Here is a 21,972-nt window from a genome sequence, read left to right as displayed (position 1 = left end):
CCATCATAGGCAGTCCCTCGGAATCGAGGAAGACTTGCTTCCACTCTTAAAAGTGAGTTCTTTAGGTGACTGAACAGTCCAATATGAGAACCACAGTCCCTGTCACAGATGGGACAGACAGTCTTTGAGGGAAAGGGAGGGTGGGACTGGTTTGCCGCACGCTCCTTCCGCTGCCTGCGCTTGGTTTCTGCACGCTCTCGGCGACGAGACTCGAGGTGCTCAGCGCCCTCCCGGATGCACTTCCTCCACTTAGGCCGGTCTTTGGCCCAGGGATTCCCAGGTGTCGGTGGGGATGTTGCACTTTATCAGGGAGACTTTGAGGGTGTCCTTGTAACATTTCCTCTGCCCACCTTTGGCTCGTTTGTCGTGAAGGAGTTCCGAGTAGAGCGCTTGATTTGGGAGTCTTCTGTCAGGCGTGCGAACAATGTGGCCTGCCCAGTCTAGAGTCCTTCTCGACCATTTTCTCCCTGTGGCTGAGGAGCTCCTCCCGGAGTCACAGTGCGGATGCAATAGCACTTCAGCCAGTCCCTCTCCCCCGCCCTTTCCCCGTAGCCCTGCACATTTTTTTCCTTCAGGCACTTATCCAACTCCCTTTTGAAAGCCACGATTGAGTCTGCCTCCACCACTCTCTCAGGCCGTGCATTCCAGATCCTAACCCCTCGCTGCGTAAAAATGTTTTCCCTCATGTGGTCTTTGGTTCTTCTGCCGATCACCTGAAGGTAGCTTTAGGTTCTCTCATTTATGGGTATTTAAGAAACAATCGTAGACTTTCTGGTCGGTGCTATTATGGTCTGATCCATTCATGCTCCATTTGAACAGGAGCTGGAAATTCGTTAATGCCCGCTTTGAGGCGATGATGGCGCTGGGGTGCTACCTTTAGCGCCGGGCAATGTCTACCGCCTCAAAGTGCGATATTCGGTTGTATCGCCCCAAGAAGAGAGTGGAGCGCAAAGGGAAGCGTTAAACACTCCTCTTAGGGAGCTAACGGCCCATCGCGGGGCAGTACCGTGGGAGCGTTTCTCAAGTCGAGGAGCTGGGATGCCAGCATTCCCAGCGCCTAAACGGGAGGTGAGGTCAACCGTGTGCAACCTGCAAAGCAATGGGACGGAGGCTACCCACAGCCTTCCACAGGCAAAAGAGATAAGTCTTTGTTAAATATGTGACTCTCAACACTTACCACTTAATTCCCTGCCCTGGATATCGCCCCGGGATCCTCTGTACACCGGCTGCTTCCTGCTGTCGGGAGCAGCGCCGGTCGCTACGGCAGGCCAAAGCAGTCAGTTTCGGGAGCGCGTCACAAAGGGGGCGTCGCACGCTCGGTGACGTCACCAAGTGGGCGGGGCTAGAGAGCAGAGCGCTAAATGACAGCGCTGCCGTTAAACCGCCAGTGAAGTTCGTGGCGGGCTGTCACAGCGTGGCGCGCGGGCTATGGAGATGTTTAGCGGCCCCTTAGCGCCCCTTCGCTGGCGCTAATGGGGGCGCTAAACAGCCGAATTTCGCCCCGAGAAGATGATGAATGGACGAGCTACCGATGTGAGATTGGTGGGGTAAATTTCCTTTCATATATCCGTGCTTTGAAGAGAGCAGATTGCAGCTGACCACTTAAAGAACAAACTAAATGTTGTTTTTGCACTTATCCACCTGTAATATATTAAAAGTATTGCATAAAGGTCGCACTTCCTGTAAGCGTCCCCCACACTTCCTGTCACACCTCATGTGTCACACTTTTAAAACAGCCCTTTCGCCATTCACCAGGAGCAACACCACGGGAGAGACACTAGTTTTTACTCAAATCAAAAGCATGTTTCCAAATAAAACGGAATTGATCAAAAAGACAGCAAAGCACAGCTGTTTTAATGTATATAGTGGTCAATAATACCCCGTGATTTGCAAGAGCGTGACTTTAGAATTAATTACAGAGAACAGTCTAAATGTAGCTCTCCGCAAGTCCCACACTGTAACACCAAAACTGTGTCGCAAGCCTCATGCGTGCTGTCCTGGTACTCACATTAGAAGGTGGAAGGAATATTTCAGAGGTAAAGAACTCACCAAAACGGGTGTTACATCAGAAGTGCAAGTAATGAAACATTCAATAAGCAATACGGGAGCAACCCAAGTTAACAAAATGCCAAGTTGTCAATTTCCTTGTTCATTGAATCATAGAGAACAGAAAAAAGGGCCATTCGGCCCATCGAACGTGTGCCACATCTGTGAAAGAGCTACTCAATTAATCCCACTCCCCTGCCCTTTCGCCAAAGTATCTGCCATTGCTCAGTGGGCAGCACACCTGCTTCTGAGTCAGCAAATAATGGGTTCAAGTCCCACTCCAGAGACTCAAGCACAAAAAATCCAGGCTGACACTTCTATTGCAATGCTGAAGGAGTGCTGCACTGTTGGAATGATGTATTTCGGATAGGACATTAAACGGAGGCCCTGTCTGCAATGTTCCCTATAAGGTGCACGGACGCGCAACTCTCTGCTGGTATGCAAAGTTTCACACATCCTACACCCAAAAAGATAACAAGAGCAAACATTGCCCATCTGCCTTCAGGTGGATGTAAAAGATCCCATGGCACTAGTTTGAAAGTTGCAGGGAGTTCTCCCCAGTGTCCTGGCTAATATTTAACCCTGAATTAACATCACTAAAACTACAGATTATCTGGTAATTAGTACATAAGAAATAAGAAACTTTTATATTCTATCCCCCTTGCAATAAAGGCCAACATTCCATTTGCCTTCCTGATTACTTGCTGTACCTGCATTCTAAGGTTTTGTGTTTCATGCACAAGGACTCCCAGGTCTCTCTGTACTGCAGTACTTTGCAATCTTTCTCCATTTAAATTATAATTTGCTTTTTTATTTTTCCTACTGAAGTGGATAACCTCACATTTTCCCACATTATACTCCATCTGCCAAATTTTTGCCCACTCACTTAGCCTGTCTATATCCCTTTTCAGATTTTTTGCGTCTTCTTCACAATTTGCTTTCCCACCCATCTTTGTATCATCAGCAAATCTGGTTACATTACACTCGGTCCCTTCATCCAAGTCATTAATATAGATTGCCATTATCACATTGCTGTTTGTGGGAGCTTGCTGTGCACAAATTGGCTGCCGCGTTTCCTATGTTCATCATCATCATAGGCAGTCCCTCGGAATCGAGGAAGACTTGCTTCCATTCTTAGAATGAGTTCTTACGTGGCTGAACAGTCCAATACGAGAACCACAGTCCCTGTCACAGGTGGGACAGACAGTGGTTGAAGGAAAGGGAGGGTGGGATTGGTTTGCCACACGTTCTTTCCGCTGCCTGCGCTTGGTTTCTGCATGCTCACAGCGATGAGACTCGAGGTGCTCAGCACCCTCCTGGATGCACTTCCTCCACTTAGGGCAGTCTTTGGCCAGGGACTCCCAGATGTCACTGGGGATGTTGCACTTTATCAAGGAGGCTTTAAGGGTGTCTTTGTAACGTTTCCTCTGCCCACCTTTGGCTCATTAGTGTGAAGGAGTTCTGAATAGAGTGCTTGCTTTGGGAGTCTCGTGTCGGGACATGCGGACAATGTGGCCTGCCCAGCGGAGCTGATAGAGTGTGGTCAGTGTTTCAATGCTGGGGATGTTGGCCTGGTCGAGGACGCTAATGTTGGTGTGTCTGTCCTCCCAGGGGATTTGTAGGATCTTGCGGAGACATCGTTGGTGGCATTTCTCCAGCGACTTGAGGTGTCTACTGTACATGGTCCATGTCTCTGAGCCATACAGGAGGGCAGGTATTACTACAGCCCTGTAGACCATGAGCTTGGTGGTAGATTTGAAGGCCTGGTCTTCGAACACTCTTTTCCTCAGGTGGGCGAAGGCTGCATTGGCGCACTGGAGGCGGTGTTCAATCTCATCGTCAATGTCTGATCTTGTTGATAAGAGGCTCCTGAGGTATCGGAAATGGTCCACGTTGTCTAGGGCTGCTCCATGGATCTTGATGACAGGGAGATAGTGCTCGCCACACAGTTTCCTATGTTACAACGGTGACTACACTCCAAAAGTACTTCATTGGCTGAAAAACACTTTGGGGCATCCTGAGGTCATGAGAGGTGCTATACAAATGCAAGTCTTTTTTCAGGATATCTGGGCACTTCACAAGCACAGCAATAGGCCGAGGAACTGAGGGAGGTAGCTGAAGGCACGGTGGGAGAGGTAGGATTTGTGGAGGCATACGGTAGATCAAGAATAACAAGACAGAGGGGGCAAGGGAGGTAATTCCAGAACGCAGTGCCCAATTAGCTGATTGGAGGGAGGGGCAGATATAATAAAAAGGCTAGCGTCCGTATAGAGGAGGGCGGGCTTTGGCTGGTTGAGCTGGAGAAAACTGCAGAGGTAGGGTGGAGTGCCGCCACAGAGCAACATGTAAATGTTTCCAGAAGTTTGCTGGGTTTTCACAGCTCACTGACACCCTTGTCCACTCCCAGTCAAGCAGAGAGTTCAGTGGTTTCTTGTCCCTACCCTAACATCTGTGGCTTGGCTTCATTATCCCACATCCCAGTCGCCGACTAGTTTCCCACAAATTTGCTGCCAGATGCTGCTTGTTCCTCAATCATTCATCTTGCTCTGAACAGATCATCGGCCAAAAACTATGTATCTTTTTCAACAGCAGCACATGACATGCTGGCCGAAAGAACATAAGCAATAGGAGCAGGAGTAGGCCATTCGGCCCCTCGAGCCTGCTCCGCCATTCAATAAGACCATGGCTGATCTGATCATGGACTCAGCTCCATTTCCCTGCCCGTTCCCCATAACCCTTCACTCCCTTATCGCTCATAAATCTGTCTTTCTCCGCCTTAAATATATTCAATGTCCCAGCCTCCACAGCTCTCTGGGGCAGAGAATTCCACAGATTCACAACCCTCTGAGAGAAGAAATTTCTCCTCATCTCAGTTTAAAATGATTCTGAAACCATGCCCCCAAGTTCTAGATTCCCCCACAAGGGGAAGCATCCTCTCTGCATCTGCATTTTACCAAGTCTTGAATTCCTCTGGATTCTCTGCTCCATGGATTGGTGGTGGAGAAGAACTTTTAAAATAAACAGTAAGTGCGCTCCTTTTGGCCCCTTTTGGGGCGGAGTTCAATTTTGACCCCGAGCTCCTCATGCAGGCTGACACTCCCAGTGCAGTACTGAGGCGGAGGAGTGATGAGGGATCGTGGTTGAGATTTGGCGGATGATCGTGACGGAGGTTCGGTGAATGTTTGGTGCGGAGGTGCGGCAGGAAATCGTGGCGGAGATGCGGCGTGTGTTTTTGTGGCGGAGGAGCGGTGAGAGATCGTGGCGGAGGTGCGGCGAATGAGGGTACGGGGCCCAGAAGAGGCGAGGACCCAGGGGCAGCACGGGCTCAGCCCACACTGCGATATGTGTGCGCACTGGGTCCGTGCAGCAGAGCAGGTCTCCTGTCGTCTTGGTCAACCCTTGTCACTGGACCAAGACCTCGCTCTGTCAAGCCCGTGTGGTGGCTGGTGTGCAACGGTCACCCCACGTTAAAAAAATCCGTCTTCCACCCCCGCAATTGGAGTTCAGGACTGGAACATCGGGTCCTTCATTGAAACATCTGTGAACTCATGTGGAAGCAAGTCATCCTCATTCGAGGGACCGCCTACGATGATGATGATAAGTACTGAGGGAGTGCTGCACTGTCTGAGGTTCCGTCTTTCCGATGAAATGTTCAACCAAGGTCCTGTCTGCCCTCTCGGGTGGATGTAAAAGATCCCATGGCACTATTTGAAGAAGCACAGGGGAGTTCTCCCCGGTGTCCTGGCCAATATTTATCCCTCAACCAACAGCTGATCTAGTCATTAACTTAATTGCTGTTTGTGGGAGCTTGCTAAATTAGTGGCTGCATTTCCTACAACGACTGTTCATCATCATTGGCTGTGAAGTGTGCTGGGACATCCTGCAAAAACTGCAAGTGTTTTATTTCTTTTTCTACAGTCTTGTAATTAAAAATAGTAACTGTCTCAAAATTGATTAATATCCCTTGCGTAAACTGCTCAGAATATTTTCCTAGCCTCAAAAGCTTTAATTGATGGCTATGCGTGGTTTCCTCCTCTAAATGCAATGCTCTATACGCTGCCTTAATCCTCAAATCTCACCAACACAAGTTCTTGCCTGAGCCATGAGACACAAAGTGGAACCTTGCCAAATGCTTTCTGCAATTTCATATCTATGAAATACGCCTCACTTCTCCTATTCGTCCTGTCAGTAACATTTTCAACAAATGAAACTCTGGTTTATCTGTTAATAGAATCATAGAATCTTACAGCACATTCGTATCTTTGAAAGAGCTATCTGTAAGGTATTTGCTTCATGGGTTCTTTGCTTAAGAATCCATAGCAACACATTGCGATTAAGAACTAGTTGGTTTATTAGCAAAATATTTAACAATCACACTACACATTGCCGGTTCACCCACCAGGCTCACAACCACCTGCCTCATCGTGGATTCCCTGAACCCAACTGGCTGGGGTTTTATTGAGTCTTGTGAACATCACGTGACCGAATAAGCCATTCCCAACTCAACAGCTCTACAACTATTTTAAATCTAACTTTAAATCAAGGCCCCCCCCCCCCTTTCGGCAAAGGCACTAGAACCCACACATTTCCAAATAAAACTTTAACGGAAACTTAGATTCAACAGCTCTACAACTATTTTAGTTGCGCCTGTAAATCAAATGCCCACTTATTAAAGGGGCACTAAAACCGACACATTAAACAAATTAAACTTTAAAACATACAAAATCAAATGAAAATTTGGTTGCCGGGGTTGATGATGCACTCCAGTCCCTCCGGTGCCCACCTCTCGCGGAAGGCCGCGAGCATACCGGTGATCAACAGCTCAACAAACCTGTGTGCATACTCATAGGTGCATACATTACTCTATCCATTTAGTCCCACTCCCCAGCTCTTTCCCCGTAACCCTGCAAATCAGTCCTCTTCCAGTATGTGCCCACTACTGGCCTTTTGAAAGTACCAGTTGAATCTATTGTGTTCCTAACACAGATGAGACTGCACACAGGGAGGTTAAAGTAACAGTGACCTCAGTCTTTAATAAGACACTCCAGAGTCAGGATCAGGCCTTCGGGGCCGGCTTATATACAGTGCTCCCAAGGGGGATGCTGGGATCCCTTGGGACTTCAGGGGATGAGCTCCCTGGTGGCGGAACATGGGAGTGCATGCTTTACAGATACACAACATCACTCCCCCCCCCGCCCCCGCAAAGTCAAAGTGAAAACTATTTATAAGGTGAGGCGGTCGGGAGCCTTTCTTTACCTGGTGGACCGCCTCGGCAGAGCGATATTTTGCGCTCCACTTGCTGACGGGGCGGTAACCCGAATATAGCTCGCGAGAGCGGGACTTCCTCGTCCGACACGCAAATTCCATCTCACGGATGTTACCGCCCCAAACATCGCACGCCGCAATTTTGGCCCCACAGAATCCAAATGCAAGTAAGATATGCTAAACCTTTATAAATTACTGGTTCGGCCCCAGCAGGAATATTGCATCCAATCCTGAGCACCGCACTTTAGGAAGGATGTGAAGGCCTTAGAGAGGGCGCAGAAAAGATTTACGACGATGGTTCCAGGGATGAGGGACTTCAGTGACGGGGATAGACCGGAGAAGCTGGGGTTGTTCTCCTTGGAGCAGAGAAGGTTAAGAAGAGATTTGATCGAAGTGTTCACAATCAGGAGGGGTCTGGACAGAGTAGAGAGAGAGAAACTGTTCCCATTGGCGGAAGGGTCGGGAACCAGAGGACACAGATTTAAGGCGATTGGCAGAAGACCCAAAGGCGATGTAAGATTACACAGCGAGTGGTTAGGATCTGGAATGCACGGCCTGAGAGGGTGGTGGAGGCAGACTCAACTGAGGCTTTCAAAAGGGGAATTGGATAAGTAGCTGAAGGAGAAATGTGCAGGGCTACGGGGAAAGGGCAGGGGAGTGGGACTGGCTGAAGTGCTCTTGCAGAGAGCTGGCATGGGCTCGACGGGCCGAATGGCCTCCTTCTGTGCTGTAACCGTTCCTTGATTCTATAGGACACACTCAGCAACGGACCAAGATTACTTCAATAAGAAATCCCTCGCTTACGACCATTATCAGCAAGAAATACAAGAACAGCAAAGTTGTGGGAACACCATCACCTCCAAGTCACACACCATCCAGACCTGGACATATACCATTGTTCCTACATCTACCCTGGGTCCATAGGGTGGATTTCATTACCTAGCATTGGTATCTCATCTGCGATAGAAGGTTGTGGGTTCAAGTCCCACTCCAGGGACTTGAGCATAAAATCTAGGCTGACACCCCCAGTGCAGTGCTGAGGGAGTGCTGCACTGTCGGAGGTGCCGTCTTTTGGGTGAGACTTTAAACCGAGGCCCCGTCTGCTCTCTCAGGTGGACGTAAAAGATCCCATGGCCACTATTTCAAAGAGGAGCAGGGGATTTCTCCCCGGTATCCTGGCCGATATTCAGCCCTCAACCAACACATATAAGCAGATTATATGGTCATTATCATATTGCTGTTTGTGGGACCTTGTTGTGCACAAACTGGCTGCTGTGTCTCCCATATTACAACAGCGACTACACTCCAAACCGTAATTCATTGGCTGCAAAGCACTTTGGGACGTCCTGAGATCAGAAAGGCGCTTTATAAATACCTTCCTTTCTTTCTGTGGGAGCATGATCAGCACACGGACCGCAGAGGTTCATGGTGAAGGCACACTCCCACCTTCTCAAGGCAAATAGGGATGGGCGATAAATGGGTCCTTCCCATCCCAACAACAGATAGAAATTGTAACCACCTGACTCCCCAAAGCCTCTCCACCATCTACAAGGCACAAGTCAGGAGTGTGATGGAACACTCTCCACTTGCCTGGATGAGTGCAGCTCCAACAACACTCAAGAAGCTCGACACCATCCAGGACAAAGCAGCCGCTTGATCGGCCCCCCATCCACCACCTTCAACACTCACTCCCTCCACCACCGGCGCACCGTGGCTGCAGTGTGTACCATCTACAAGATGCACTGCAGCAACTCGCCAAGGCCTCTTCGACAGCACCTCCCAAAACCGCGACCTCTACCACACAGACTGCAGCGGTTCAAGAAGACGGCTCACCACCACCTTCTCAAGGGGCAATCAGGAATGGGCAATAAATGCCGGCATTGCCAGCGACGCCTGCATTCCGTGAATAAAAATAAAAAAATCTCAACTATTCATTTAGCTACCAGTTCCTGCTTGCTCCTTGTTCCAACTCTGAGCCCTAGCTGCAGCTGGATCAAGTCATCAAACATTTCAGCGATGTAGTTAGCAACAAATCCTAACGCTATTGGGGCAGGGGAGGGGGAGGGGGGAGTAAACCTGCCTCCTTTGTCCGTTTGAGAGGAGGGGTTCGAACACGAGCCGAAGAAACTTTACAACCAACATTTTAGTGCTGATTTGTGAGGATTAATGAGACCAGATCACCTACCAGAGATCTCCTCGAGGCACTGTTTGGCAGTCTTGCTGTAAACAGAATCCATTTTTGTCGGGCTGGCACTTGTGTCACCAGAGAGCATAGAGGAGCCATCACTGTCCGAGTGAGTTCTGAAAAATGTATGTTCAAACTTGCATTAATAATTTATCGCAGCATAGAATCTCACAGCACAGACGGAGGCTATTCAGCCCATCATGCCTGTGCTGGCTCTGTGACAGAGCTGCCGAAGTAGACCCACTCTCCCCTGCTCTTTCCCCGTAGCCCTGCAAATATAAGAGCGGGGAGGTTATGCGTAAAATGTATAATACTCTGGTTAGGCCACAGCTGCGCGCAGTTCTGGTCGCCGTATTATAGGAAGGACGTGATTGCACTAGAGAGGGTGCAGAAGAGATTTACTAGGATGCTACCTGGAATGGAGAATCGTAGTTATGAGGACAGATTGGATCGGCTGGGTTTGTTCTCATTGGAACAGAGGAGGTTGAGAGGAGACCTCATTGAGGTGTACAAAATATTGAGGGGCCTGGACAAAGTGGATAGTAAGGGTCTATTTCCATTGGTGGAGGGGTCTATTATGAGGGGGCATAGTTTTAAGGTGGTTTGTTGAAGGTTTAGAGGTATTTTGAGGGGGGGGGCTTCTTGGTTTCTGCATGCTCTCGGCGACGAGACTCGAGGTGCTCAGCGCCCTCCCGGATGCTCTTCCTCCTCCGCTTCGGGCGGTCTTGGGCCAGGGACTCCCAGGTGTCGGTGGGGATGTTGCATTTTATCAAGGAGGCTTTGAGGGTGCCCTCGAAACGTTTACTCTGCCCACCTGGGGCTCGCTTGCCGTGTCGGAGTTCCGAGTAGAGCGCTTGCCTTGGGAGTCTCGTGTCGGGCATGCGGACAATGTGGCCCGCCCAGCGGAGCTGGTCGAGCGTGGTCAGTGCTTCGATGCTGGGGATGTTGGCCTGAGCGAGAACACTGGCGTTAGTGCGTCTGTCCTCCCAGGGGATTTGCAGGACCTTGACTGTTTCAGTACACTCCCACCATAACTTCTGCAGCAGACTATAAGAAATGACCGCAAACTCTAAGGTGTCAACCGTGGCTCAGTGGGCAGCACACTCGCCTCTGACCCTGCAACTCATGAGTGCAAGTCTCACTCCAGAAACTTAAGCACAAAATCCAGGCTGACTGACACTCCCAGTGCAGTACTGAGGGAGTGCTGCACTGTCAGAGATGCCGTCTTTCGGATGAAACGTTAAACTGAGGCTCCTCCTGTCCACCCTCTCAGATTAAAGATCCCACGGCACTATTTTGAAGATGCGCAGAGGAGTTATCCCTGGTGCCCTGGGTCAATTTTTGGCCTTCAACCAACTTCAGTAAAACACATTATCACAATGCTGTTTGTGGGAGCTTGCTGTGCGCAAATCATCTGCCACGTTTCCCTACATTACAACACTGGCTACACTTCAAAAAAGTACTTCATTGGCTGTAAAATGCTTTGGAACATCCTGAGGTAGAAATTTTTTTAAAGAGTTACATTTATATGGCGCCTTTCCCGACCACCAGATGCCTCAATTAAGTACTTTTGCAACCAATTAAGTACTTTTGGAGTGTAGTCACTGTTGTAATGCAGGAAATGTGGCAGCCAATTTGCGCACAGCAAGCTCCCACAAACAACAATGTGACAATGACCAGATAATCTGTTTTTGTTATGTTGATTAAGGGATAAATATTGGCCAGGACACCGGGGTTAACTCTCCCTGCTCTTCTTCAAAATAGTGCCGTGGGATCTTTTACTCCCACCTGAGAGGGCAGACGGGGCCTGGGTTTAACGTCTTATCCGAAGAAGGCACCTCCGACAGTGCAGCACTCCCTCAGCACTGCGCTGGGAGCGTTAGCCTAGATTTTTGTGCTCGGGTCCCTGAAAACGAAAGAAAGAAAGACTTGCATTTATATAGCGCCTTTCACGACTACCGGCCATCTCAAAGCGTTTTACAGCCAATGACGTACTTTTGGTATGTAGTCGCTGTTGCAACGCGAGAACAAATGTAAACTGTTTCTTTATGTCTGGAACAAGAAACTGCAATATGATCGCCAAATATTTGTCATCGGTTAATAATACGCTGAGTTATAAGAAACTGCTCTCTACACTAACCTGCTTTGTAACAAGAGCACGAGGAGCCAGAAATGGGAAATAAAAATATATCCAATCGGTTCAGCTTGACCTGTTCTGTGCTCACTGTTCCCACCTTCCTCCTGCTTTGGCCTGCAGCCAATCTCACTCTACCCCCCAGCCGATTGTGCTCGCTGACCTACATCGGCTCCCGGTCTGGCAAAGCCGCAATTTGTAAAATTCTCATCCTTGTTTTCAAATCCCTCCCTATCTCTGCAACCTCCTCCAGCCCGGCTGTGATACAGCTCCCCCTGGTGGACATTGCTCCGCCTAGTGGGCTACTGTGGTAATGCAACTACTGGCGTAAATAATAAAAGGGTCATGTGATATAGTCACGTGATGACAAGTTCCTGCAAGAGCCATCTTGCGTAATGTGTGTGTTCGTGATGTGGTGAAGGAAACCCTCCGAATTCTCTGCGCCCCTCCAATTCCGCCCTCTTGAGCATTAGCGATTTCCATCGCTGCACAGTTGGAGGCCGTGCCTTCAGCTGCCTGGGCCCCAAGCTCCGGAATTCCCTCCTTAAACCTCGCCACCTCCCTCCCTCTCTTTCCTGCCGTCAAATCCCGCTTAAAGCCTGCCTCTTTGACCAAGCGTTTAGTCACCTTATGTGGCTCAGTGTTTGATAACGCTCCTGTGAAGCACCTTGGGATGTTTCTACAAAGTCTAAGGCGCTATATAACGGCAAGTTGTTGTTGTAGACATCAGTTGCTGGACCCAGGGGTTTAAGTGAATGATAATCTGAACTGTAAACACGCGATAACAATCTAAATAGATGTAGGCCGTGCGGGAAACCACAGGAACAAGAACAGACCATTGAGCCCCTCGAGCCTCTCCTGCTTTCTTTGAAATTTTCAACAGTTTTTTTTTTAAGCGGGTAGGGAGAGTTCCAGAGTTCCCATTTTCCTTTGTATGAAGAAGTGCTTCCTAAACATTGGGCTCAAACACTGCCCACACATTCACCTGAGGGGGTCTGGACAGGGTAGAGAGAGGGAAACTGTTCCCATTGGTGGAAGGGTCGAGAACCAGAGGACACAGGTTTAAGGCGATTGGCTGAAGAACCAAAGGCAACACGAGGGAAAAACTTTTTTTACGCAGCGAATGGTTAGGATCTGGAATGCGCTGCCTGAGAAGGTGGTGGAGGCAGACTCAATCTTACCTTTCAAAAGGGAATTGGATAAGTACCTGAAGGGAAAATATTTTCAGGGCTATGGGGAAAGGGCGGGGTGGAGTGGGGGGGGGAGGTGTGGGACTAGCTGAGAGTCAGCACGGGTTCAATGGGCCGAATAGAAACATAGAAACAGAAAATAGGTACAGGAGCAGGCCATTCGGCCCTTCTAGCCTGCACTGCCATTCAATGAGTTCATGGCTGAACATGCAACTTCAGTACCCCATTCCTGCTTTCTCACTATACCCCTTGATTCCCCTAGTAGTAAGGACTTCATCTAACTCCTTTTTGAATATATTTAGTGAATTGGCCTCAACAACTTTCTGTGGTAGAGAATTCCACAGGTTCACCACTCTCTGGGTGAAGAAATTCCTCCTCATCTCGGTCCTAAATGGCTTCCCCCTTATCCTTAGACTGTGACCCCTGGTTCTGGACTTCCCCAACATTGGGAACATTCTTCCTGCATCTAACCTGTCTAAACCTGTTAGAATTTTAAACGTTTCTATGAGGTCCCCTCTCATTCTTCTGAACTCCAGTGAATACAAGCCCAGTTGATCCAGTCTTTCTTGATAGGTCAGTCCCGCCATCCCGGGAATCAGTCTGGTGAACCTTTGCTGCACTCCCTCAATAGCAAGAATGTCCTTCCTCAAGTTAGGAGACCAAAACTGTACACAATACTCCAGGTGTGGCCTCACCAAGGCTCTGCAACGGCGCTTTTGCGTGATCTACTCCAACCATCGTGGTTGGGCTAGTGGAGTTTCATTGAGATAAACAAAGCTTCACAAAGAGGGTAGTGAACCTCTAATATTTATTGATCAGCCGCTTAAATATTCTGAAATCCTGTCCAGGTCAGCACTGCCAGGCTGGTGTAAGGGTTTATTTTATTAAGCTATGATAAACCATTTCATTAACTGCCGTTCAATGTACACTAACTGCTCACATTTCCATTTTTCAATAACAGATGTGCTCGATGAAATAAGCAGCAAGACCAGCTCGCGACAGGTAAGGTAGAATGTGAGGTGCTTAGAGACGCTTTACATTTACAGTAATGTGTTGAAGAAAGACCTGCATTTCTATAGTGCCTTTCACAACCTCAGCACGACCCAATGCGCTTTACACCCAATGAAGTACTTTACTGAAGTGTAGTCACTGTTGTAATATAGGGAGATACGCCAGCCAATTTGCGCACAGCAAGCTCCCACAAACGGCGATGGCCAGATATAATTTTTTTTTTAGTGATGTTGATTTAGGGATAAATATTGGGCCAGGACACTGGGGAGAACTCCCCTGCTCTTCTTCAAAAGAGTTTTGTGGGATCTTTTACAGCTAGCTGAGTGGGCAGACGGGGGTCTTGCTTTAACGGCACCTCCGACAGTGCAGCGCTCCCTCAGTACTGCCCCTCCGACAGTGCAGCGCTCCCTCAGTACTGCGCCTCCGACAGTGCAGCGCCCCCTCAGTATTGTCCCTCCGATAGTGCAGCGCTCCCTCAGTACTGCCACTCCGACAGTGCAGTGCTCCCTCAGTACTGCCCCTCCGACAGTGCAGCGTTCCCTCAGTACTGCCCCTCCGAAAGTGCAGCACTCCCTCAGTACTGACCCTCCGATAGTGCAATGCTCCCTCAGTACTGCCCCTCCAACAGTGCAGCGCTCCCTCAGTACTGCCCCTCCGACAGTGCGGCGCTCCCTCAGTACTGCCCCTCCGACAGCGCAATGCTCCCTCAGTACTGCCCCTCCAACAGTGCAGCACTCCCTCAGTACTGCCCCTCCGACAGTGCGGCGCTCCCTCAGTACTGCCCCTCCGACAGTGCGGCGCTCCCTCAGTACTGCCCCTCCGACAGTGCAATGCTCCCTCAGTACTGCCCCTCCAACAGTGCAGCGCTCCCTCAGTACTGCCCCTCCGACAGTGCGGCGCTCCCTCAGTACTGCCCCTCCGACAGCGCAATGCTCCCTCAGTACTGCCCCTCCAACAGTGCAGCACTCCCTCAGTACTGCCCCTCCGACAGTGCGGCGCTCCCTCAGTACTGCCCCTCCAACAGTGCGGCACTTCCTCAGTACTGCCCCTCCGACAGTGCAATGCTCCCTCAGTACTGCCCCTCCGACAGTGCAGCACTCCCTCAGTACTGCCCCTCCAACAGTGCGGCGCTCCCTCAGTACTGCACTGGGAGTGTCGGCCTGGATTTTCTGCTCAAGTCTCTGGAGTGGCTCAGAGGCGAGATTGTTATGGCTTCGCCCCCCACCTCCATGATCCATTGGCCTCATGGAACCAAAACCGAGAGGTTACACCTGTCAGGAAAGACTGAACAAGCTGTGGATCTTTTCTCTACACAAGAGAAGACTGAGGGGTGACCTGATAGTGGCCCATAAAATTTATGAAGGGTTTTGATAGGATAGAGCAGATGATTCCCCTTATGGGGGACGCCAGAACCAGGGGCCTTTACGATTATGAAAGGATTGGATAGGGTTGATGCGAGAAGACCAGAACGAGGGGCCATAAATATGACAGTCACTAATAAATCCAATAGGGAATTCAACAACAACTTGCATTTATATAGCACCTTTAATGTAGTGAAACGTCCCAAGGTGCTTCACAGGAGTATTATCAAATAAAAAATTTGACACCGCCGAAGTAGAAATTAGCGCAGGTGACCAAAAGCTCGTTCAAAGAGGTGGGTTTTAAGGAGCGTCTTGAAGGAGAAAAGAGAGGTAGAGAGGCGGAGAGGTTTAGGCAGGGAGTTCCAGAGCTTGGGGCCCAGGCAACAGAAGGCATGGCCACCGATGGTGGAGCGATTATAATCAGGGATGGTCAGGAGGGCAGAATTAGAGGAGCGCAGACATCTCGGGGGGTTGTGGGGCTGGAGGAGATTACAGAGATAGGGAGGGACGAGGCCCTGGAGGGATTTGAAAACAAGGATGGGAATTAATGTACAAGTTTCCGTCATGACCCTGGAAGCCGAAAGTGCGATGGTGACCGAGGAGGATGGGGGTGAGGAGGGCAGGCTGCACTCTTGCCCGCCAAGGAATTCAGGCGAAACCTCTTTACCCAGAGAGCGGTGAGAATGTGGAACTCGCTGCCACAGGGAGTGGTTGAGGTGAATAGTATCGAGGCATTTAAGGAGAAGCTGGATAAACACACGAGGGAGAAAGTGGAGCTTTCAAGCTCTGCTATAATTTCAGGGTTGTGATCGGGGCCCAGGAGAGGCGAGGGCCCAGGGGCAGCACGGGCCCAGCTCACACTGCGATATGTGCGCGCACTAGGTCCGTGCAGCAGAGCAGGTCTCCAGTTGTCCTGGTTAACCCTTGCCACCGGACCAAGATTTCGCTCTGTCAAGCCCGTGTGGTGGCTGGTGTGCAACGGCCACCCCACGTTAAAAAAACCCACGCACAGGCATCTTCCACCCTTCAGGATGTAGTTCAGGATCTGGAATATTAGGTCCTTCATTGAAACACCTGTGGACTCATTCCTTTTCGGCGAGGGATTGCCTATGATGATGATAATTTTAGGGTTAAGAATGGGTCTCGGGACTAGAAAGGGGTTTTGTAGTGGTCAACTTTACAAGCTGCGTAACCCGAGGACAATCACAGGAGGCCAAACTGTTGAACCACAGGAGCCCAGAGGGGCAGATAAACAGGGCAAGGGGTCAGAAGTGACACATTGGAAAAACTTCATTTTGTATGAGACATAGGAGAATGATTGTGTGATGCGAAAGGGAATTTGTCAATCAGCAGTTGTGCACATGGGCTTTGGGCCAATTAAACGGCCACGGTGGGGGGGGGGGCTGTGGTGTGGGGGGCATGCACAAGGCTGACATACATCATTAAAAATATAAAAGATTGTTTGGAGCTTTGCATCATCGCAGAGGCCTGGCTACAGACAACCAGTAGGCAGGCTCCCCACTGGTGCAAAATAAAGACTACTTGAATCTTCGAGCCCAGACCCGGTGTTGAGTGTTTATTTTAAATACTCCACAAGGGAGAAAGGAATAGAAGGATATGTTGATGGAGTGAGATGAAGAGGGGTGGGAGGAGGCTGGTGTGGAACATAAACACCGGCACGGACCGGCTGGGCCGAAGGCCTGTTTCTGTGCTGTACAATTCTATGTAATGATCTTATTGAAACGTATAAGATTATGAGGGGGCTCGACAAGGTGGATGCAGAGAGGATGTTTCCACTGATGAGTGTGACTAGAACTAGAGGGCATAATCTGAGATGAGGAGGAATTTCTTCTCTCAGAGGGTTGTAAATCTGTGCAATTCGCTGCCTCAGAGAGCTGTGGAAGCTGGGACATTGAATAAATTTAAGAGAAAGATAGACAGTTTCTTAACCGATAAGGGAATACGGGGTTATGGGGAACGGACAGGGAAGTGGAGCTGAGCCCATGATCGGATCAGCCATGATCGTATTAAATGGCGGATCGGCTCGAGGGGCTGTATGGCCTACTCCTGCTCTTATTTCTTATGTTTTACTGAAGTGAAATTGTCTCTAATTTATTTTTAAAATGGTCTGTAAAATGTTATGTTGAATGACTTTTTTTCTCCCCCCTCTTCCTCACAACCTGGTTCAAATGAGTGCATATGTTGAAATAGACTGTTCTGTTCTCTTATATCCTGCATAAATGCCCAACAAATAACAACTTGCATTTATATAACGCCTTTCACATAGAAAAACTTCCCAAGGTGCTTCACAGATGGGTCATCTGATATTAGGAGGGGGTGATCAAAAGCTTGGTCAAAGAGGTCGATTTTAAGGATGGCCTTCCTCACCTTAGGGAGGATATATTGGCCTTGGAGCGAGTGCAGTGTAGGTTTACCAGAATGAAACCCGGACTTCAAGGGTTATGTTACGAGGAGAGATTACACAAATTAGGATTGTATTCCCTGGAATGTAGAAGGTTAAGAGGTGATCTGATCGAAGTTTTCAGGATATTAACGGGAACAAATAGGGTAGACAGAGAGAAACTATTCCCGCTGGTTGGGGAGTCTGGGACTAGGGAGCAGAGTCTAAACATTAGAGCCAGACCTCTTAGGAGTGAAATTATGAAACACTTCTACACACAAAGGATGGGAGAAATTTGGAACACTCTTCCGCAAATGGCAATTGTTAATTTTAACTCTGAGATTGATGGCTTCTGTTAACCAAAGGTATTAAGAGATATGGGCCAAAGGCAGGGTATAGGGAGTTAGGTCACAGATCAGCCACGATCTCATTTGAATGGGGAAGCAGGCTCGAGGGGCTCAATGGCCTATTCCTGTTCCTATGTTCCGAGGGGAGCAAGGTGTCGGGAGAGAATTTGAGAGCATGGGACCCAGGTGGCTGAAGGTACAACTGCCAATAGAGGGAGGTTACAGAGATCACAAGGGGCAAGACCATGAATGATTTTAAACACAAGTGTGTGAATTTTAAATTGACTCCCAGTCCTCAACGCCTCCAGTGTATGTCAGCAAAGTCAGGGGTGATGGGTGAACAGGTGCTGAGCAGAGTAGGATACGGGGCAGCAGAAGTTTAGATGATTATTATTCGTTCCTGGGATGAGGGTATCACCAGCAAGGCCGGCATTTATTACCCGTCCCTAATTGCCCCTTGAGAAGGTGGTGGTGAGCCGCCTTCTTGAACCGCTGTAGCCCGTGTGGTGAAGGTGCTCCCACAGTGCTGTTAGGGAGGGAGTTCCAAGATTTATACCCAATGATGTTGAAAGAACAGTGATATATTTCCAAGCAGGCAAGGACTCCTTCTGTGCTGTAACCATTCTATGAAGTCAGGATGGTGTGTAACTTGGAGAGGAACTTGCAGGTGATGGTGTTCCCATGCACCTGCTGCCCTTGTCCTTCTAGGTGGTAGAGGTCACGGGTTTTGGAGGTGCTGCCGAAGAAGCCTTGGCGAGTTGCTGCAGTGCATCTTGTAGATGGTGCACACTGCAGCCACAGTGCGCCGGTGGTGGAGGGAGTGAATGTTTAAGGTGGTGGATGGGGGGCCAATCAAGCGGCTGCTTTGTCCTGGATGGTGTCGAGCTTCTCGAGTGTTGTTGGAGCTGCACTCATCCAGGCAAGTGGAGCGTATTCCATCACACTCCTGACTCGTGCCTTATAGATGATGGAAAGGCTTTGGAGAGTCAGGAGGTGAGGCACTCGCCGCAGAATACCCAGCCTCTGACCGTCTCTTGTAGCCACAGTGGTCCAGCGGCTGGTCCAGTTAAGTTTCTGGTCAATGGCAACCCAGATAGATGGCGGAGAATATGAGAGCATTCGAATAGCTCTTTTTAGCAAGTGACACATGCATGGATGAAGGTTTCAGAGAGAGGTGAGCCGAGGCAAGGGCAGAGATGGGAAATCCTCCATGATGCTGGGTTGGAGAATGTTATCAGTGGTGAGGGATTGAAGATGATGGCTACAGTTTTCCCAATCTTTGATTGCAGGAAACTGCAGGTCATCCACGACTGGATATCAGACAAAAAGGCGGCCAGCAGAGGTGGCGGATAGGTAGAACTAGCTTTAATCACCTGGATGGGTCGGAGAGAAATTTTCTCAGATATTTTTTTCCCCCAATTGGCCTGGGTTTTTATCTGGTTTTTGCCTCTCCCAGGAGAGCACACGGCTCCGGTTGGGGTGGAGTGTAGAATGTTTCAGTATAAGGGGTGTCGCAGTTGTGTGAGGAGGACTGGTTGGGTCGGGTGCTCTTTACTTTTCCGTCATTGTTCATAGGTTTATATGTAACCTTCAGGGCTGCTGACCGAGGGCCATGTGGCTCTTTGTCGGCCGGCGCGGACACGATGGGACAAAATGGCCTCCTTCTGCGCTGTAAATTTCTATGTTTCTTATGTAATACTTAGTAAAAATCCGATGGTGCAATTACTTACTTGTACATGAAGGGGGCGACGGTGGCAGTGTTGGGGTGGCTGTATTGCTGCTGGGGCTGAGGGAGCTGGACGATCACATTGGCGTTGCCCGGTGTTTGCCCGCCGGCCGCGGGGGCTGAAGGCACAGCGGTGCCTGAGGAGGAAGGGGGCGAGGAAGGCAGGCTGGCACCTCGGCCCTCCAAGGAGGCGATGCTGCCGGAGCTGGAAGCTTTGCCGTCGGCCTGAGATTTCTGCAAGGGGTGGCTTCCCTTTGCCGGCCGGGCTTTCTCCGGCTCCTTCGTTGCCGCAGGTCCCGTCGCCGGTGCTGACTTCCCGCCGGGCACCTTGGATCCCGGCTTGGGAATGCCACTGGAGGCAGGGATCGAGCTCTCTTTCTTGGCCCCCGCCGGCTTGCCCCCCTTGGGGATCAAGCTGGCGATCTTCGAGCTCTTCCGGGGCGCCTCGCTCACTTTCTCTTCCTTGCCGCTCTTCAGCCCCTTGTTCTTCTCCTTCTCCTCTTTCTCCTTGGCTGGAGCCGAGGTCTTTTTATTGCCGGCGGCCTTGACCACTGCCCGCTGCGGCGCCCCCTTGGACTGCGTCTTGGGGCTGCCGGCCGCCAGGCCCCCTCCCTCGCCCTCGCCGTACTCCGACGGCGCGCCTTCGTCCCTCACACCCTCAGCGGGCCCCGGGCCGGGGGAGACGGGGGGCCTGGAGGAGGCCCTGGCGTTGATCAGCTTGAACTTCTCCAGCATGGACTTCTGGCCGGCGGTGGGCGGCGGAAGGGCCTTGGGGGCCTCGGCGGGGGGAGGTCGGAGCCGGTCGGTGGGCGCGGTGGGCGAGGTGGCGGGGCTGGGGGGCTTCACGCTCAGCATGGCGGCGGTGGCGGTGTGCTTGACGTTCATCGACTTGCTGCGCCAGGGTTTGCCCGTGCCCGGGGCGGGGATGGCAGAGACCGGCTGCTGCTGCCCGGGGCTGGCAGCCGATGACAGGTTCCCATTCATGCCTCCCGGCAATGGCGGATTCTTCGGCGGCTCTGAAACATAAAGAGCAAAAGTACGCTCAACGTCAACAAAAAAAAGCCTGGACCTCAAACTGCAAACATGTTCATTGGACAATGTCAACTCTGAGCTCAGTGGTTCTTTGTTGGGCCAGGGTATTCATAGAACCATAGCGCTGGATTTTCGGTTTTGATGTTTTCGGGGCGGTAATGGTGGTGGGGCGGTAAAGCTAGCGCCCGGGAACAGTTTGCGCCTCAGTCAGTAACATTGGGCAGCTAGGCCCTGAGTCAGGGGGCGCAGTGCTAAGGGAGGCGTTGTACACCTCTCTCGGGGCATTAGCGCGGGAAACTCCCGAGCTAAAGAGCCGGGCCGGGAGCGCTCCCAGAGACGTTGCCCACGCCACAACATAAATCGCAAAAACAATTAAAAGAAACAACAAACACACTTACCTCGGGAGTCCATTACTCACCTCTCCGCTGTCGGGATGGTGGGACCGCCCTGATTTCCCAGGCGGTCAGTGCGGGGCGCACTGCGGGGCGGATTGAAGTCAAAACTCGCGCCAATGTCACAACCGGCGGCTGCTCTTCCGGGGGGTGCTGCTCCGCGCCGCCGCTAAACCGGACCCGAGGATCGCCGCGGGGCGCTGGAGGCTGACCGCCCGCCCAGAACACCTCACCCCCCCGCCATTGCCGCCGCTCCGGGGCGCAAAACGGAGCACAGAGGAGCCGAGAAATCCAGCCCCAAAGAATCATTAAAAATTACGACACGGAAGGAGGCCATTCGGCCCATCGTGTCCGCGCCGGCCGACAAAGAGCCATCCAGCCTAATCCCACTTTCCAGCTCTCGGTCCGTAGCCCTGCAGGTTACGGCACTTCAAGTGCACATCCAAGTACTTTTTAAATGTGGTGAGGATTTCTGCCTCTACCACCCTTTCAGGCAGCGAGTTCCAGACCCCCACCACCCTCTGGGGGAAGACACGTTTCCTCATCTGCCCTCTAATCCTTCCACCAACTATTTTAAATCTCTGCTCCCTGGTTATTGACCTCTCTGCCAAGGGAAATAGCTCCTTCCTATCCACTTTATCTGGGCCCCTCATAATTTTATGCACTAAAGAAAGTATTAAAGAAAGAAAAAAGAGATTTGCAGTGATATAGCGCCTTTCACAACCACCGGACGTCTCAAAACACTTTACAACCAATGAAGTACTTTTGGAGTGTAGTCACTGTTGTAATGTGGGAAACGCGGCAGCCAATTTGCGCACAGCAAGCTCCCACAAACAGCAATGTGATAATGACCAGATCATCTGTTTATTTAGTGATGGTGGT

At 50.5% G+C, this 21,972-nt stretch overlaps 1 protein-coding gene across 1 annotated transcript in view; it reads right to left on the bottom strand.

Annotated features, from left to right (window-relative positions):
- nav3 (neuron navigator 3) overlaps positions 1-21,972 on the bottom strand; it is a 463,067-nt gene that overhangs the window by 287,922 nt on the left and 153,173 nt on the right. The window contains exons 8-9 of the mRNA XM_070900107.1: positions 19,671-20,682; positions 9,497-9,612 (exon numbers count right to left, since the gene is read on the bottom strand). Coding sequence (XP_070756208.1) covers positions 9,497-9,612; positions 19,671-20,682 — 1,128 coding nt within the window. The remainder of the gene's footprint in view (positions 1-9,496; positions 9,613-19,670; positions 20,683-21,972) is intronic.

Source organism: Pristiophorus japonicus, chromosome 15 (assembly GCF_044704955.1).
Source record: "Pristiophorus japonicus isolate sPriJap1 chromosome 15, sPriJap1.hap1, whole genome shotgun sequence".
NCBI classification, from domain to species: Eukaryota; Metazoa; Chordata; class Chondrichthyes; family Pristiophoridae; genus Pristiophorus; species Pristiophorus japonicus.
Note: the sequence above shows the minus strand (reverse complement) of the source record. Positions and strands in the feature narration are given on the sequence as shown.